This window comes from Delphinapterus leucas, chromosome 14 (assembly GCF_059928025.1).
Source record: "Delphinapterus leucas isolate spDelLeu-1000000601 "Yukka" chromosome 14, BTC_Dleu_Yukka2, whole genome shotgun sequence".
Classification (NCBI taxonomy): Eukaryota; Metazoa; Chordata; class Mammalia; order Artiodactyla; family Monodontidae; genus Delphinapterus; species Delphinapterus leucas.
In genome coordinates, this window is record NC_143142.1 from 6942894 (window position 1) to 6960146 (window position 17253).

The following is a 17253-nucleotide window of genomic DNA, read 5'->3' on the forward strand; positions in this document are numbered from 1 at the left end:
ACAGGTGTCAGTCCGAGGGTTCTCTCCCCTGTTTGTGAGGCTAGCAGAAGGAGTTGGGGTGAGGCCTCGAGCCCGCTGGGACCCACCTGACCCCCAGGAGAAGACTTCGGTCCTGGCTAGGGCTTGGATTCTCAAGGCCCCACTCCCTCTTCCTGAGGAGGTCCAGGCATTTCCTGCACCCCGTCTAGATGTGGGTCCTGTAGCCGAGCCCCGTTCTCAGGCTGGACCCAGGTGAGCCTGGCTCGAGCCCTCAGCCCCTGCCTTTGTCCCCAGATGCCCATTCAGGGCTGGCTCGATGTGACCCGTGTGTGAGGCACGTGCAGGGGGTGTTGCCTCATTCTCAGTCCTCAGCGCTGGGCATCCCTGGGAAGCTGCCCCAGGCCCCTGTTGTTAGCGCCCCCAAAGCCAGCTGCCGCGGGCTGTGGGTCAGGCCAGGCTAGGCCGAGCCCCAGAGGCCAAAATGGCTGGACTGGAAGGGTGGCCGTGGCCAGTGTGGGGCATGAGCCCGGCCGCCTTGCCTCCCTGCCCACTGTGTCTGTATTGGTCCGTCTGTCCACCCCTGCCCCAGCGCTCCCTTCTCTCTGCCTCAGCTCTGGGCCCTGAGCAGGCTGGCCCTGGCTCGCTTGGGCCCATCCTCTCTGCCAGCTGTGCTCAGATACCCCTGCTTCTCAGCAGCTGGACGTGTCGGCCTTGTCTGGCACAGCGGCCGCTCCGGCTGCCCCAGCCCCAGCACATGCTGGACGCCCCCTCCCACTGCTCGCGGGCTGGAGGGCCGGGCTGGGCGAGGCCTCCTTACCCGCAGTCTTTGGTCCCTGTCCGCCTGCAGCAGATGCACTCCAGGCCCACAACGCGGTCTTCCAAGAGCACGCGGCCCCCTCCTCGCCTGGCACAGCCCCCACTGCCCGAGGTTTCCGCCGGGCCAGCGAGATCAGCATCGCCAGCCAGGTGTCGGGCATGGCTGAGAGCTGCACAGCGTCCAGCCTTGCCCAGGGTGAGTGCAGCAGTGCCGGGGCCTGCCTCCCCGTCACAGCAAGGGGCTGTGCCTTGTCGCAGCCCGTCTCAATGGCGGCCACTGTGCCCGGCCCCCAGAGGACAGTGTGCAGCGTCTGGAGGCAACCGGGGTGGGCGCCACCGGCATCTGGTGGGTGGAGACCAGGTGTGCTGCTCAACACCGTACGGTGCCCAGGACGGCCCCGTGGCGAAGAGTGATCCAGCCCCCGTGTCCATAGAGGACTCTGCAAGGAAGGAACGTTGAAAGGGGTGGCCCTGGGGCAGGGCATGGGGGGGGGCAGGTGCAGGTGGTGGGAGATGGGTGGTGCTGTCTCAGCTGGGGGTGGGTGGGTCTGGGAGGAGGGGTCCTAGCCCCAGGGGAGCAGGTGCTCCTTGAAGGAGAAAGCTGGGGGGCCCATTTCTGGAGAAGCTGCAGCGGTGGCCGAGGGGAGCCAGGGAGGCGAGGTCTCCTGTGCCAGCCCCTCCTGCCGCCCCAGGGGGCAGAGTCACCCACAGCCTGCTTCGCTCCTGCCCATCTCAGAAGCTTCTCAGCAGCTGGTAGCAGAGTCCGGGTCACCCCCCCACACACTCCCCCGGGGCCAGCGGCCCCCTGCCACATGACTGGCTCCCAGGCTGCCTGTCAGAGCAGGGCTCTGGGGCTAAGGCCGGCGTGGGTGTCCTCCTGGCCCACGGGGGCAGTGGTGGCCCCAGCAGGGCTGAGCCTGTGCACCGCTTAGCCACAGCCCCAGCGTCAGGTGCCCATCCCTGCTTGCCCTCCCCCACTACCGCCCACCGCCCTGGGCCAGCAGGCAAGCCCCAGCCTGGGGAGGGCCCCCGCCTCCCCGACTTGGACATCAGAGAAGGTCCCGGGCGTCACAGCCCTCCATGCACACACGTCCGCCTTCTCTAACTGGGGTCACGCTCTGTTTCCAGGCACGCCTCACCCCCGGGCCCTGCTGAGGCCTAGCGGGGAGCTGGCGGCTTGGTCTGGGAGCACCCAGACTTCCGGGGAGGAAGCAGGAGCAGTGGGGGGTGGGGGGGGGCAGCTGGATGGAGGCCGGGTGAGGGCTGGGGGTTGCTCGTCAGGCAGGCTGCAGGCGGAGAACAGGGCCACCCCGAGCCTAACCAGGTGCACCTCCTGCGTGCAGTCACCCAGGAGGCTTTTGCAAACCTGGGCGGTCCCCGAGCCTGGAGGGGGAGCCGGCTTCACGCGCAGGCTGTGTAGACTGAAGGCCCTCACTTCACACCCTGCCTGCCAGGTGCTGAGGACAGCGGGCCTTGCCTTGGGGCCCAGGAATCGTGACTCCATCTCTGCAAAGCCTCGCACATCCTTGAGGCCTGCGGGGGCAGACAGGGGGTCCAGGAGAAGCCTGGAGAGGGCAGTGATAAGGCCCAAGGCGGGGGGTCGACAGGACCAGGGCCAGGCAGTCCTGCCTCTGGACTGGGCTTGTCCCCTCGCCCTGTATCTCCACATCCTCCCGGCTGAGCCGCAGTCCCCCACCTCCCCCTCCTCAGGCGCCCTGGCTGCTTGCTGCTCCCGTCGCCGAGTGTGGGAGAAGGAGACTTGCTTTGGTTGCAGCCCTTCTCTCTGGTCAGAGGAGGGTCTTGCCTTTGGGCTGCGCCCGGCCTGAGGGGCCAGGTGAGCCCCTGGGGCCCAGCCCAGTCACAGCCCCTCCTCTTGGCAGTTGCGGCGAAGTGGTGGGGTCAGAAGCGGATCGACTACGCCCTGTACTGCCCCGACGCCCTGACGGCCTTCCCCACCGTGGCCCTGCCCCACCTCTTCCACGCCAGCTACTGGGAGTCCACGGATGTGGTCTCCTTCCTGCTGAGACAGGTACCCAGGGTCCCCCTGACGGGCACACCTGCACCTCTCAGGAGGCCCGACTGACACCGCTGCTGAGGTGGCCCCATTTCATAGATGAGGACGGTGGGGAGCCCCACTTTCTGGCCCCAGCAGACGCCACAGCCGGCAGGATGGAGGAAGCCGTGGGGATGTTGAGATGGGGTGAATGGATGTGCACCCTAACAGGCCAGAGAGCAGACTGCAGTGGGGTCAAATAGTGCCCCCCGCCAAACCCTCCCATGGGTAGCGTGGCCCCTAGGGCCGCTGGCCTCTCCCCTCTAGAACAGGAAGCCCCAGGCTTGAGCCTGCCCCATGGCCTCCCTCTGTGTCCACTCCCAGGTCATGAGGCACGACAACTCCAGCATCTTGGAACTGGACGGCAAGGAGGTCTCGGTGTTCACCCCGTCAAAGCCGAGAGAAAAGTGGCAGCGCAAGAGGACCCACGTGAAGCTGCGGGTGAGGGGTCCTCTGAGTGCCCAGGTCCCACAGCTGTCGTCCTATTGAATCCGCGCAAGAAGACCCCATTTTACAGATGAGGAAACTGAGTCACAGAGAAGTGTGCTGTCTTACTTAATCCTCACAGTCTGGGGTTGGAGCTGTAACCCCATTTACAGATGGGGACCAGCGCCAAGGCCACGTAGCTCAGTGGCTGAGCTGGGTCATCGGGCTTTGCACCCGTACTCACGCCCCAGGCCCGTGGGAAGCTTGAGCTGAGCCCAGGAGGCCCCAGCCGCCCCTCCATCCCCAGCCCTGACCCAGCTTTGCTTCTCCTCCCCCCAGAACGTGACGGCCAATCACCGGATCAATGATGCGGTCGCCAACGAGGATGGCCCTCAGGTCCTGACAGGCCGGTTCATGTATGGGCCCCTGGACATGGTCACCCTGACCGGGGAGAAGGTAAAGACACAGGGAGCCCGCGGGAGCCCCCCACCTCGCCTCCCTCTGGCTGGGGGGTGGGAAGTGGGGGTGGGGAGGCCAAGGGCGCGGCCCAGCCATGACCAGCCCTCCCGGCTCCAGGTGGACGTGCACATCATGATGCAGCCGCCCTCGGGTGAGTGGCTGTACCTGGACACGCTGGTGACCAACAGCAGTGGGCGCGTCTCCTACACCATCCCCGAGACCCACCGCCTGGGCGTGGGTGTCTACCCCGTCAAGATGGTGGTCAGGTATGAGCTCCAAGGAGTGAGCAGGCCGGGTCAGCCTCGTCCGGGGCGGGAGGAAAGAGCCCTGGTGGGTTCTGATGAGCTGCCCCCTCCCAGGGGAGACCACACGTTCGCCGACAGCTACATCACCGTGCTGCCCAAGGGCACGGAGTTCGTGGTCTTCAGCATCGATGGCTCCTTCGCCGCCAGCGTGTCCATCATGGGCAGCGACCCCAAAGTGCGGGCCGGGGCCGTGGACGTGGTGCGGTGAGCGCTCCGAGCAGCAGCGGGTGGGCTCAGAGGCAGGCAGCTCCAAGGCCAGACGGCGGAGGGCCCTGGGTGCCAGAGCTGGGACATGGGGCAGGGACCCCGCAGCTGGGTCACACCTCCCAGCTGTAACCTCTTGCTGTTGATGCCTCAGTTCCCTTACCTGGGGAGCGGGGCTGCTTCTAACAAGACCAGTTACACCTGCTGCAGGGGGCGGGGGTGGGGGCCGCGAGCACCGCGCTGCTGTCAGTCCGGCTGCTGCTGCCATTGTCGGCCCCTGACCCGAGAGGTGCTCTTTAGTGGCCCCCGTGGGGACTGGCTGGGCGGCCCAAGAGGGAGGACAGTGCATCCGTGGGACACCCAGGCCTGCCCCTCGCCCCCAGGCACTGGCAGGACCTGGGCTACCTCATCATCTATGTGACGGGCCGGCCTGACATGCAGAAGCAGCGGGTGGTGGCATGGCTGGCCCAGCACAACTTCCCTCACGGCGTGGTGTCCTTCTGTGACGGCCTGGTGCACGACCCGCTGAGGCACAAGGCCAACTTCCTGAAGCTGCTCATCTCTGAGGTGGGTCCCGGCTAGAAGGGAGTGGGGTGGGGACAGGCGGAAGGGCCGAGCCCGCGCCCACGCCCGTCTGACCCACAGCTGCACCTGCGCGTGCACGCGGCCTACGGCTCCACCAAGGACGTGGCGGTCTACAGCTCCATCAGCCTGTCCCCCATGCAGATCTACATCGTGGGCCGGCCCACCAAGAAGCTGCAGCAGCAGTGCCAGGTGAGCAGACGCGTCATGGCTGGCGGGCGGTCGGGCAGCCCCGGGAGCCCCGCCCCCTGACAGCTGTGCTCCGCGTTGCCCTCCCTCCCCCGCAGTTCATCACCGATGGCTACGCGGCCCACCTGGCCCAGCTCAAGTATAACCACCGGGCGCGCCCGGCCCGCAACGCGGCCACCCGCATGGCGCTGCGCAAGGGCAGCTTCGGCCTGCCTGGCCAGGGCGACTTCCTGCGCTCCCGGAACCACCTGCTCCGCACCATCTCGGCCCAGCCCAGCGGGCCCGGCCACCGGCACGAGCGGACGCAGAGCCAGGCGGACGGCGAGCAGCGGGGACAACGTAGCATGAGCGTGGCGGCCGGCTGCTGGGGCCGCACCATGGCGGGCCGGCCCGAGCCGGGGACAGCTGCGGGCCCCAAGTAGGGCTCCGGGAGCAAGGCGCTGTGGTCTCCATGGTGCTAGGCCGGGGCGGCCCGCCCTGCCAGGAGGCCTGGCCTGGGCACGGACAGTCGGCTGGGGCCCAGCTTGTCCCAGGGCCTGGCAGAGGACACGGGGCCGTGCCACACACAGCCCTTCCAGCCCTGCCTCACGTGTTAGGGTCTGCGGGGTTCCAGCATATCGTGGAAGCTGGCAGGACGATCAGCCCGAGGATGACGGAGGGACCAGGACCCCCCCAGCGTGGACTGGCCGGGAAGGCACTCCCGGACACTTGCCCTGCGTTGACCGCCCAGCATCCTGATGCCAGGCCTGGGTACCTCCCGTCCACTAGCTCGCCCCGACCCCCAAGTCCCCTCCCACTTGGTAGCAGCTCCAACGGGGGACAGCCTGCTTCTTGTTAACTCGAGTTACTCAACTGCTCGACCTCACTGGTTTTGCACTGAAGTTTGAGGGTGGAGACCCATCACCATCTCCTATGGCTACAGATCCGTTGACGTGCGTGAAAATTCAGCGTTTGCTGATCCAGGACCCGTCGCCACACAGAAGGCTCCAGGGCAGAGAATCCTTGTACAAGTAGGAGAGAAAGGCCATATGGTATTTTCCGCATCTCCGCCTGGCCCATGGCAGCCCCGGACTCCCAACCCCTTCCAGCTGCCCCACCGGGAGCCCCATCCAGCCAAGGGCCTGGCGTCATCTCAGCCTCAGGCACAGCCCAGGCCGCCAGGCTGGTGGCTCCTGAGAAGCCTCGCCTCGGGCCGTGGGGCCGGGACCAGCCGGGCTTACTTCTTCCGCTCCTCGCCAGCCGTCAGCCAAGGCCCTGCGCCTCGGCCCCCCCTTCCACGTTTCTACACCTTTCTACTTCTCCAATCTGATTTCTATGAGGTTTTTTTAAATGAGCAATCCTTGGCTGCTTCCTTTTCTTAACTCTTTCAGTACCAAACGCAGCCCCTCCACATGAAAACGCCCAGCACTGTGACGGAGTCCAGCCTGGTTCTGGGTCCCAGGGCCCTGTCCCCTGCCCAGGCAGCGGGGCGTGGGCTCCCTGCCTCGCCTGACCCTCGTTAATTCCACTGAATTTCTACTCTGGGGTGAGTGGGGCACACACTTAGGTTTTTTTTAACGCCAATTCCGTTTCGATGCCGAATCTAAGAAGCCACAACTCGCTTAGTTAGCTTCAGGGCAGGCAGCCACGACTTCATTTCCCACCTGGTAAGGACCGCGCTGTCCTGAGCGCTGGGTCTGAGCATCAGCCCTCCCTCCCCGGAACCGACGGCAATCTCAGCCGTGGCCTCAGCCCCGGCAGCCCCTCCGCTGCTGCTCTACCTGCTCTGAGACGGGGGAGCCTGCCAGGCCTCAGCCAGCCGTCCAGCGACCAGGCTCCTTCTATGCGAAGCTGCTGCCAACCTGGATACGGCCTCAGGGCCTCGTGGGCTGGGACGGGGAGGCGCGCAGACGGATGTTAACATTTTCCCGTGTGTAGATATGTACAGCCAAAGGGTCGTGTAAATGTTCTGCAAAAGTGGGTCTGTACAGAGTGAAAGCTATTTATTTTGTGCAGCGAAAAACGTCTGGAGGGATGGGACCTTCAGGGTTTATTCATATTTAAGATGTAGCTTTTTGTTGTTGTTTCAGGCATTATGTATAAAGCGACGATTATTTTATGGACCAAGTTTTAATGTAACTGTTGCAGTGAAAGTGCAATATCTAACCCCTTGCTCCCAGCGGGAATCGCTTGGCCCGACAATCACAGCCCCGACGAGGGCCCCCCATGGCCAGTGCCGCCTCCTGTCGGTCCCACCTCACCCCATCTCGCCTGTCGCCCGGTGAGCAGCCATCCACAGGAGCACCTGGAAGAGTCTCAGCCCGCCTGCAATAAAGGCCGGGAGGCCGCCTGGCCCCAGGAGGCTGGGTGGGCAGTGGGCTCGGCCTCTCCCAGCGGGCAGCTCCTCCACGGCTCCGAGCTCCCCGCCTGCCTGCCCAGCTGCCAGCCATGCCAAGGACAACAGCAATAGTCCCCGGGCCTCTCCCAGCGGCCCTCAGCCATAGATGGTGAGGTGGGCAGCCCAGCCACCCTGGTGACGTCTGTCTTCTCTATCCAGGTCTGCTTCCTGGCCTACCTGAAGATTCCTTTCGGCACATTATCCTCTTAAGGAAGCACCAGTTTTTTCAGAAACTAAGAGAGGGAGGACAGAGTCCTTTAAAAATACCAAAAATGTTTACAGCATTGGGTGCTGAGCTGCAGGGCTCAGGCCCAACCAGTCGTAACCAAAGGGTGAAGCAGGCCTTGCTGACTGCCACCCCACCCCAGGCCTGTTAGAGTAGAAGCCTTAGTCCCACTCCCACCCCCAAGCCCCCAGGACTGAGCCTCAGCCCGCCACCCCCCAGATCCCCCCACCTGCCTTCTCTTTGATTTCTAAAGAGGGATTCAGCAGAGACCCCACGCCCCCTTCCTAGCTCAGTCTGAGCTGCCTGCCCGCCCACCCGCCACGTCACAGTCTTCACGTCTCAGCCCCCTGTCTGTCTGTCTGGACCGAATGTGAGTGGCGTCCTGACTTGCCCCCGCCCGCCCTTGCTGTCCCTGCTCCATCAGGCCTGAGTGTGCTCCGTGTACTGTGTCGTGGTCTGTTACACCAATTAAAGAAGCAGGAAGGCTTCCTTCTGGGTCTCAGTACTGCGCCGGCAACCAGAGCCCTGGGGCCGGGGGTGGGGGGTGCAGGGGCTGGGATGGGGGCCCAGCCTGTCCTGTGAGGGGAGAGGCTGTCCTTCCCAGTACACAGTGTCAGCTACGCTCACAGTAATACCAGTACACTCACGTGGGTCTTACCTATGCTGGGCCCCCTTCCAGCCCTTTCCCAGGCATGAACTCAGTTGGTCCTCATAGCAACCCAGTCAGGGAGGTGGGTACTGTCAGCCTCTGCTTCACAGAGGACACAGCCAGTAAGCTGGGCCAGGATTCCTCCCGGGCCACCAGAATTCTGACCTGCGTCGTCTGTGGCACAAGCAGCGAGGGCAGCAGCCTCCCTCCAAGCCTGAGGAAATCCAGTGTAAGAGCCAAGGGTCTGGGATGCAGCTGGAGGTAGAGCCCTGGGTCTGGTCCAGACAGGACCTCATCTGAGGGTGAGGAGGGCAAAGGTGACTGACGTGGCCTGTCCTTTCCCCAAAAGCTCCTGAAGTCCTTATTTTTGCCCTGGAAGTAGGGCTGCACTCTTCTCCCCTCCCCTCCTCAGCACAAAAAGCAACAGCACAGAAGTCTCCAACCAGGGTACGTTTAATATCTGGGAAGCTGCACTCTTTCAGGAGTTAGGGGAGCCAGTTAGGCCAGTGACCCTGCCCTCCACCCCCTGCATGTGACAGGAGGCTGGGCCAGAGGCTGGTCTGCAGGAGAGAGACAAGCAGCATCCATCGGGCTCCCTGCTACCCACCCTGAGGCCAGCCTTCAGGCTGTGCCACCGACACTGCGTGCAGGCCTTGGCCAGTGGGGCCCTCAGGGCAGCAGCCCTGCTCGCATCTGGAAGGCCAGACCATCCCCTCGGGTGGCTTGCTGGGGAAGAAAGCACACAGGAGGGGACACATCAGAAGCAGAGCTGGGGGTGGGCCTGGGCAAGGGGGCGACACCCACCTTGTTGATCTCTCTGTGTCGTTCCTTGGTTACGATTTCCTCTAAGACCTCACCGTCTCCCTTAATGAGCCTAGAGGAGGGGAGGGGAGGCTGAGCCTCTAACTTAGAGGCCAGAGCAACAGAACCAGAAGCATCCAGCAGAGGGGTGCCAGGCCTCAGGCCCCCACCATCTCGAGTAGGCGGAGCCTGGCCGCTCCCACCCCTCCCTCCCACCCTTGGGACAAGGATGAGGGCGGCCCGGTGGGCTCTGCCATCGGACCAGCCAACAGCGGCTCTTTGAAGACCCCCGCCCAAGGCCCTTCTAGCCCCTGCAGTTGCCTGCTCTGAGGAATGGGCAGCAGTGGCCTGAGAAGTCCCATCAACGAGTGACTCCTTTTTCTCCCTCATCCTCGGTCCTCTTAGAGCAGCAGAAGCTGCCACCACCTCTCCTCCTGAGTGCTGGTCTGGGACCAGGGCGCCCAGGTGCAGCCGTGGGGCCCGGCTTCCCACCTGGTGCGTCCTGTCTCCGGGTCCACCACCTTGCGGATGACGCTCTGCCGGGCATCCCACTCCTCCTTGGTCATGGGCTTCATGGCCTGGATGCGGGACTTCTGCTCGTCCGTCAGGACTGGAAGGTAAATGGCAGGGAGGTGGCAGGGGGCGGGGCTCAGGAATGGGGGCCTCAGGGAGGGGACCCTCCCTGCCTTGCACACCAGGCAGCACTGTACCTGGGCCGTCCTCGTCCTCCTCGGCTGCTCTGTGCCACTGGTCCAGCGAGGGTCCGGGCAGAGCCTCGGTCTGCTGCACCTTGGCCTTATCCTTGTCTCTCTTCTTCAGCTTCTTCTTCCTTTTCTTCTTTTTCTTCCTCTTCTTGTCCTTGTGCTTCCCCCGCTTCTTCCGGCCATCGCTGGAGGAAGAGCAGCTGGAAGAACTGGAAGGAGAGGAGGAGGGGCTGGATCGTGGTCTCCTCCGGGCCTTGTGTTTGCTTCTCTCTGTGACGCAGGGAGAAGGTGAGGCTGGAAGGCCAGGAGGCGAAGAAGTAAACCTTCGTCCCCTTGCTCTGGCCTGTAGCAGGCTTAGGCTGATTACAGAGGGGTGAGACCCTCCTGGCAGGGCTTTCTAGAGGAGGGCTCTGCACCCTGTGGAGAGGCACTTTCTGGGCTGCACAGTCACTGCCCAGGAGCAGGGCGGCCAGCCTCCGTATCTCAAACCCAGCTGCACCAAAAATATGATTAAGTGCTCCCTTCACTCCGTACTCAATGGGCTGGCCCAGTCCCTGGATTCTGAGCGTCTTTCAATCCAGATATGCAGGATCTACACTCCGTGTGCCTCTGAATAGCGCTCACCGCGATTTCCCCACAGCCAGTCCGGAGAAGCCCGCCCAGCTGCCTGCAACTTCCTCCATGAAGTTCCCTCACCCCTTTCCCATTCCCTCTGGTTCTCACCCTCCGCCCCGGAGGAGGTGGTGCTGGCCTTGCGGCTTCGGGATCTAGAAGCCGAGCAGCTTCTCGGGGCGTCCTTACTGCTCTTCTTTCTTTTCTTTTCCGACCCTCGCCCCCGGGACCGGCTGCGACTCCTCGAGCGCTTGCGAGAGCCGACGTGAGCCATAGCGCCGCGGGCTGGAGACGGGGAGACGCGCTTAAACTGGGGATTGATCACAGGGCCGGCCCACAAACTGGGTTCCGAGGGCGGCTCTACTCGGGACCTGGTCACCACCCGGGGCAGGGATATTGAGGGGATCCGTGCAACCGCACGATCCTCAGCCACCCCCACCCCGGGGTACCCCGGGTTCTCCGCAGACTCCCGGATCCTCCGCTGCGGCCCCTTTAAGGGCCCGCCCCCGCCCGGACGCTCCACGCCTGCGCACGCGGCTCAGGCGCCTCTAGAAACGGCCACGATCCTCAGCTGCCAGGTGCGTTCTTCATTCCTTTCCGCGCGCTCGTACCCTCCACCCCGCGCCCTCCGCGGCCTCGCCGCCTGAAAGAAAGTCCCCGCGGCTGCTCCGCTTCCTCCTCAACTGCCCATCCGGCCGGACCGCCAACCCCGCACCACGCCTTCGCGTGAGGAAGCGGCGGCTGGGCGACTTCCGGCCCGGGACGGTGCTCTGGAAGGCCGTCCGACCGCGAAGCAAGGCGCTGCTGCCTTTAGTTCTGAAGCCCCAGGTTCCGTCTCTGGGACAGCCCAAGAAACTGAGTCTGACGCACTGACCTCCCGGGGAGGCGAGCTGAGGCTCCAGGCGGAGCTCCCAGACGAGAGGCTTGCTCTCCAGCCTGGCGCCAGTCCCGGAGCCCACGGGTCCTTTGCCGCAGCTATGCCCTCTCCCATCACTGTCCTTTCGCCGCGCCCGCAGCATCCTTTGTCTCCGTGATGCCCCAGGGAAGAAGGCGACTGCGCGCCGCTTTCCTCTCTGGATTGTCTGCGAACGTGTCCACTGCGACGGGCCGTAAGCTCCAGAGCCTTGGTCTTTACACCGTCTCCACCCAGTAATACAGAGGTCGCAAACTCAAATGTCCATAAGGACCAGAGAGGGCATGACAATGAATGACGGAAAGACCCCTGTGAGAAAGTGCACCGCAGGCCCGTCTAGGCTGGGGGCAGCTGAGTCCGCTTCTGCTCATTACCGCAGTGTCGATTGGGGCCCGGTGTTTCCAGATCTTCCCACCTTCCCACGGAAGCCAGAACTCAAGCTTTCAACATGGAAAACCCTCCCAAACACAGCATAGCTGCATGCCTCATCCAATCCTGAGGCCGCCAAGTTGCAAACTCTTCAATAGTAACGACAGCAGCAAACTCACAGGTCTGTTAAAAATCACTGTATAGGGCTTCCCTGGTGGTGCAGTGGTTGAGAGTCCGCCTGCCCATGCAGGGGACACGGGTTCGTGCCCTGGTCCGGGAAGAGCCCACATGCCGCGGAGCGGCTGGGCCCGCTGAGCCTGCGCGTCCGGAGCCTGTGCTCCGCAACGGGAGAGGCCACAGCAGTGAGAGGCCCGCGTACCGCAAAAAAAAAAAAAAGGCACAAAATCACTGTATAAACGGGAAGTCACTTGATCTCCACAACACCTCTAGGACACGAGTACTTTCCAGAGGAGGAAACAAAGGCGTGGAGAATCATGTGGCTTACCCACAGTCACAGCTGGAAGCGGCCGAATCAGAATTCAAACCCAAGAGGTCTGGCTCCAAGTCCTTGCTTTTAATCCCTCTGCAGTAACCCCTCCACACGGTCCAGAAGATGCTGTTGGCAGCCCATCTAAGTCCCCTTTAGTGACGGGGCGCTCACTCCCACTCCCAGGGAGGTGTCTGCTGCTGACACCTCACACCTGTACTCTTTTTTTTTTTTTTTTTTTTTTTTTTTTGCGGTACGCGGGCCTCTCACAGGCTCACAGGCACAGGCTCCGGACGCGCAGGCTCAGCGGCCATGGCTCACGGGCCCAGCCGCTCCGCGGCATGTGGGATCTTCCCAGACCGGGGCATGAACCCGTGTCCCCTGCATCGGCAGGCGGACTCCCAACCACTGCGCCACCAGGGAAGCCCTGTACTCTTTTTTTAACATTTATTTTTTATTTTATGTATTTATTTTTGGCTGCATCGGGTCTTAGTTGCAGCACGTGGGCCCTTTGCTGTGGCGCATGGACTCTCTAGTTGAGGTGCACGGGCTTAGTTGCCCCGCGGCATGTGGGATCTTAGTTCCCTGACCAGGGATTGAACCCACGTCCCCTGCATTGGAAGGCAGATTCTTAACCACTGGACCACCAGGGAAGTCCCTCACACCTGTACTCTGCTCTTGACGATTCCCTGGGCTGCTGGGAATCACCTTGCCCTGGAGATGGATGTCTGGGAAGTTACTCACCCCCTCCCTACCCCAAAACACCCTATAGCTAATATCTGATGTGGAAGGCAAACTGTGGTATGATTTATGCTCCAGAGAGAGCCCCGTGTGATGGGGCTGAGGCTGGATGCCATTTCAAACCATCTTGGCCCAGTTCCTTCCTGCTCTGTCCTCCTCCCTCTTCTCCCAAGAGTATCCCCTCCTTAAACCACCTGCACGGGAATCCTTGTCTCAGGCTCTGGTTCTAACAAACCCGACCTAAGCCAACGTGTCTGCTCAAAGAATGACCCAGAAGCTCGTGTGTCCTTTTGAACCAAGATGTGCTGAGGGCTGCAGGGTGTTTATTTCCGCCCCTCACCCCGCCACACTGGCCCCAGCCAGGCTCAAGTCAGTGCACACACATCCACCGTGGCGGGCTCCTCACGGGTGAAGCCGTCGCCGAAGCCTTCATCATCCACCAGGTCGGGCTTGCGGCAGCACATGGGGCAGAGGCGGTTGCGCACAGCAGAGGCGCGGAGCCAGACGACCAGGTTCCAACGCTCACCAGTGCCCAGGGGCCGGGCCCCGTGCAGCTGGCCCCCACGGTGCAGGATGCCCTGGCCCACCACGTGCTCTACCTCCAGGGGGTTGGCCAGGGCCGAAGGCGCCTGTGGACAGCGGGGCTTAGGCCTGGGCACTCTCAGTGGCCCCAGCCCTGCCCCACGGGTCACACACACTAACCTGGAAGAGGTCCCCAAAGTAGAGAGCACCCCCCGTGAAGGCCTTGCCCAGGGCCACGTTGAGGGTGAGCTCGGCGTTATCGTAGTGGCAGCCCAGCTCGCGATCCTGGCCTGGTGCGTATTTGACCACAAAGGCGTGGTGGGTGTCCAGCCAGCCCCTGTACTCTGGGTACAGCAGGGCCATCAGCGGCTGCAGGAAGCGCTCCCTCAGTGGCGTCACCAGTGGCTCATCCAGGCCCAGCTCGTGTAGCAGCACCTGGGAGGGGGATCCCAGGGTCAGTGGGTAAACTGGTAGGGCCTCACCCTGGGTCCCTGGGGGAGTCCCTTACTAAGGACACTGTTAAGTGCTTTGCAGACATCAACGTGCTTAACTTCATAATAATCCTGCTGTGATCTCATTTTACAGATGGGGAAACCGAGGCTTGGAGAACGTCTGCAGCGCTGGGGATGCGTCTCACCAGACAATGTCCCCACCTCCTCGGGCCCACCGGGTGGAGCCTCACCCACCCCATAGTTGTTCATGGTGTTGGGTCTTCCCTTGGGCATGTCTGACTGCTCGAAGTGGTCCAGCTCCTCCAGCAGGGCCTGGCAGAACGACGCTGTGAACACCGGCAGCCGGTAGATACGCTTCTCCTCTGTGGAGGGAGGGACAGTCGGTTGGCCGGGAGCTCCGGTGTGGGTTTCAATCTACCCATAAACTTTTCACTTCCCCCAGCCTCAGTTTCCTCATCTGTACAATGGGGATGACGTGAGTACTCACCTCTCAGGGCTCTTGTGATGATTAAATGACATAACGTGCGGCAGGGGAGCCCTATTCTTGGGCCCCCCACTCATCCCTGAAGCCTCACCCTGCCCTGAGGTCTAGCCTCCAAATTCAGATGTGCACCCCATCTGGCGAGCCCTCTCCCACAGTTCCAAGTCCTGGCAGGTTCAAGAAACCTCATTCTTGCCCACTCCTTCAGGTCTTGGGATGGGAACGGCTCCCTACCCTCAACCCCACCCCCGTTGCTAGCCCTGGGGCGGGGCCCTCCCCATCCCTTGCTGATTCCTTAGCCCACACTTGTCTCAACTGTCCCTTTGTTAACCTCTTCAGTCACCCCTATTTGAGCGTGTCTGATGCAAGGCACTGAATAACTGTTGGATAAGTGAGTGAGTGGATACACATGCCCTGTTCCTGATGGGTCTGTCCCACCAGCCCTTCTCAGTCCTGCTGGTTTGATTTTTGGAGGCAGATATGGTGGGTGGAGGGACCTCAGTCTCCCACCCCCAGTGCTGCAAGGTGATGGGCCAAGACCTCACCCGAAACTGTCTCCAGCCGCTGGAGAAGGCCCTGGAGGTCTGCACCTGGCGATGTGCTGTACTCAGCTGCGGCCAGAAACTCGGGGGCCAGAGCCACATCCTGCGGGCAGAGCACACAAGCCGTGGGGCGGACAGCCCTCAGGCCCGGATGCCTCCGTCTCCTTCCAGTAACCTGCCCCCTGCCAGGTACCTGCAGTGAGCTGTAGACATCGGGCCGCGCTGGGTGGTAGGAGCTCGCAATGAGGGCTTTCCTGGCGGCCGACTCCTGCCCCAGCCGCTGCCGCCGCTCCACCTCCTTCTCAAGCTGGGGTTACACAGGGCCTGGGTATGAGGTTGGGGCCTCCCATCCCCCCCCCGAGGCCACTGTGCAGATGAGGAAACTGAGGCTCAGGAAGCCCAGGGCATGACCAGGGCTGGGAGCAAGGTCTCCCTGTGCTCCTGACTCTACCAGGGTAAATGGCAGGTGCTAAGCTGTTAGCTGAAGGGGCATCCTTCCAGAAGGGGGCCCATCCCACTCAGGGCTGCACCAGCCTGAGCCTGGCTGGGATGAGACCCCTCGCTGCTCCTCAACCAGCTGGGCCCACTCAAGGAGGGGAAACAGAGTCCCGGTCAAAGCTTGTGTTCCAGAGGCTGCGGCGGGCTGTCCTGGGAAGCTTCCCGACACTTAACCCCCGGGTGGGAGACAAGCAGCAGCCGCAGAAGTGGCGTGGGGGAGGGTTGAAGAGCCAGGAGCCAGGTGGCCCTGGGTGGGACCTCCACTCCACCTGCTGTGAAACCTTGGGCAAGTGACTCCTCCCCGGAGCCCGAGTATCTCAAGAGGGCAGGAGGCAGACAACTTGGCGTTGCTCCTGCTTTCTCTTTTTCTGCTGCCAGGACCCAGGTGCTGTGGTGAGTGAGGACAGGAGGGGGGAAAGGGGAGGTCTAAGGATCTGACACTGGCAGGCCTGAGGCTGGGAGACTCCTCAAACTGCTGATGCAAATCTAAAGAGGAAAGGCCAGGCTGGGTGCGGAGGGAGCAATCGAGGGCGGGCGGGGAGTTGTTACCTCTCCCAACAGCTGCTGGAAGTCCTTGGGGCTGACACAGCCTCGGCTGCGCAGGATCTGGGAACAGAAAGGCCAGTGAGTGCGACGGTGTGACCTTGGGACGTTTAAGTCACTTAAACGTCTCTGAGCCTCAGTTTCTCCTTGAAATGGAGATGATCCGATCTCACAGGATCATTGTAAGGATGGAATGCGATAAGCACGTTGAGCACAGAGCAGGGTTCCCAGCTGCTCTTGGTGATAACACTGACAGAGTACTCTGAGCCAGGCCCTGCCCTGAGCATTTTGCATGTACGTTCATTCATTCATTCCTCACGACAATCTCACTAAAGATACCATTATCCCCATTTAAGGTTGAAAACAATGAGGTACCTAAAGGTTAGGTCATTCTTGTCGTCAGATCTGAGCGCACCAAAGGCAAAGCAAACGACCCCTCCGCCACCCCTCCCCGCCCATTTCCCCGCAGAGCCAATAGAGGCCACTCACGGGGCCGTAGTCCTGGCGCAGCTGCTGCTCGCTCCGGAAGCGCACGTGCAGGCCGTAGCGCGCCACGTACAAGTTCTCGGAGCAGAAGCAGGCGCAGCGGCAGAAGCGCCGCGGAGCCGCCGCCGTCCCCATGGTGAGGTGCTGCGCGCGGACCCGCCGGCTTCCGTAGGGGCACTTCCGGATACGCCCCCAGCCGAGGCGGTCTGGAACCAGCGGCCAAGGGTCCGTTTTAAATTCCCGAGTGCGGAAAAGAACGAAGACTCCGCCCCAGAAAACGGTCTGCGGTGCTGGAAGATGCTCCCGGCCGGGTTGGGGCTGGCAGCCTCCGCTGGGAGCACGCGACCTTCTTTGTCGTTCTGCTTCAGAGTTTCTCCATCCACGAGGCGGGAATTAATCGTCGACTTTACAGATAGGTGAACTGAGTCACACCTTCACAGGACGTGGAGAAGTAGGGACTCGGAATCTCAAGACCCTCTGCTTAAATGCTGCCTCCCTTTTCTGCTCGGAGGTTTTGAAGAACCAGCGAACGCCACGAGGACAGAGCTCTAGGGTCTGACCTCGTTCCCTCCAACTGCTCTCCAGTTTTGTGCGTCTGAGCTTGGGTTTAGCATTTATCCCGGGTCCTTGCCCGGCGCTCCCGTTGCTAACGCCACAGTCTCAGGGTTCGCCGCGGATCGCCCCAGTGAGTGTCCCCACGAAAACGCTCAGTCCGGTGAGACTTCCGGTGGTGCTCCCGACGGATTCAGGTGTGAATAGGGCGTGGTCGGTCGGTGGCCGCACCCAGCGCAACCAGGTTCAAGTTCTGTACAGCCGCAGTGTGAGCTGAGTATGTTT

At 62.4% G+C, this 17253-nt stretch overlaps 4 protein-coding genes across 10 annotated transcripts in view; 2 read left to right on the forward strand and 2 right to left on the reverse strand.

The window, feature by feature from the left end:
- Positions 1-7131, forward strand: part of PITPNM2 (phosphatidylinositol transfer protein membrane associated 2) — a 142623-nt gene extending 135492 nt beyond the window's left edge. The window contains exons 16-25 of one of the 2 annotated variants that reach the window (XR_016387466.1): positions 827-991; positions 2676-2824; positions 3173-3289; positions 3614-3730; positions 3851-3999; positions 4093-4242; positions 4626-4809; positions 4888-5016; positions 5112-6538; positions 7083-7131. Coding sequence is in view for 1 of the 2 variants with exons in the window: in XM_022597952.3 (XP_022453660.1) it covers positions 827-991; positions 2676-2824; positions 3173-3289; positions 3614-3730; positions 3851-3999; positions 4093-4242; positions 4626-4809; positions 4888-5016; positions 5112-5435 (1484 nt within the window). In the remaining variant the exon portion in view is untranslated. Of the gene's footprint in view, positions 1-826; positions 992-2675; positions 2825-3172; positions 3290-3613; positions 3731-3850; positions 4000-4092; positions 4243-4625; positions 4810-4887; positions 5017-5111 lie in introns of both variants that reach the window. The other variant, XM_022597952.3, reaches the window with a different exon arrangement.
- Positions 7132-8699: 1568 nt separating this feature from the next.
- Positions 8700-10917, reverse strand: ARL6IP4 (ARF like GTPase 6 interacting protein 4). Of its 4 annotated transcripts, none has more exons than XM_022597965.3 (5): positions 10494-10917; positions 9777-10064; positions 9559-9676; positions 9070-9139; positions 8700-8991 (listed from the first exon to the last, which is right to left on the reverse strand). In XM_022597965.3, exons 1-5 carry the CDS (start codon positions 10654-10656, stop codon positions 8935-8937), a joined length of 696 nt encoding a protein of 231 aa, XP_022453673.1. In that variant the 5' UTR covers positions 10657-10917; the 3' UTR covers positions 8700-8934. The 4 variants fall into 4 exon arrangements, with proteins under 4 accessions (XP_022453673.1, XP_022453674.1, XP_089750560.1 ...); XM_022597966.3 differs by having other exon boundaries at positions 9777-10040; positions 10494-10770; XM_089894434.1 differs by having other exon boundaries at positions 8700-9139.
- Positions 10573-17253, forward strand: part of ABCB9 (ATP binding cassette subfamily B member 9) — a 45214-nt gene continuing 38533 nt past the window's right edge. For 2 of the 3 annotated variants that reach the window (XR_016387467.1, XM_089894432.1), the window contains exons 1-2: positions 10573-11845; positions 14000-17165. The gene's annotated coding sequence lies outside the window, so the exon portion shown is untranslated. The remainder of the gene's footprint in view (positions 11846-13999; positions 17166-17253) is intronic. The other variant, XR_016387468.1, reaches the window with a different exon arrangement.
- OGFOD2 (2-oxoglutarate and iron dependent oxygenase domain containing 2) lies at positions 13178-17160 on the reverse strand. Its single transcript, XM_022597960.3, has 7 exons — positions 16420-17160; positions 15937-15993; positions 15083-15196; positions 14893-14992; positions 14101-14228; positions 13595-13849; positions 13178-13521 (listed from the first exon to the last, which is right to left on the reverse strand). The coding sequence occupies exons 1-7, from the start codon at positions 16549-16551 to the stop codon at positions 13258-13260; spliced, it is 1050 nt and encodes a 349-aa protein (XP_022453668.1). The 5' UTR covers positions 16552-17160; the 3' UTR covers positions 13178-13257.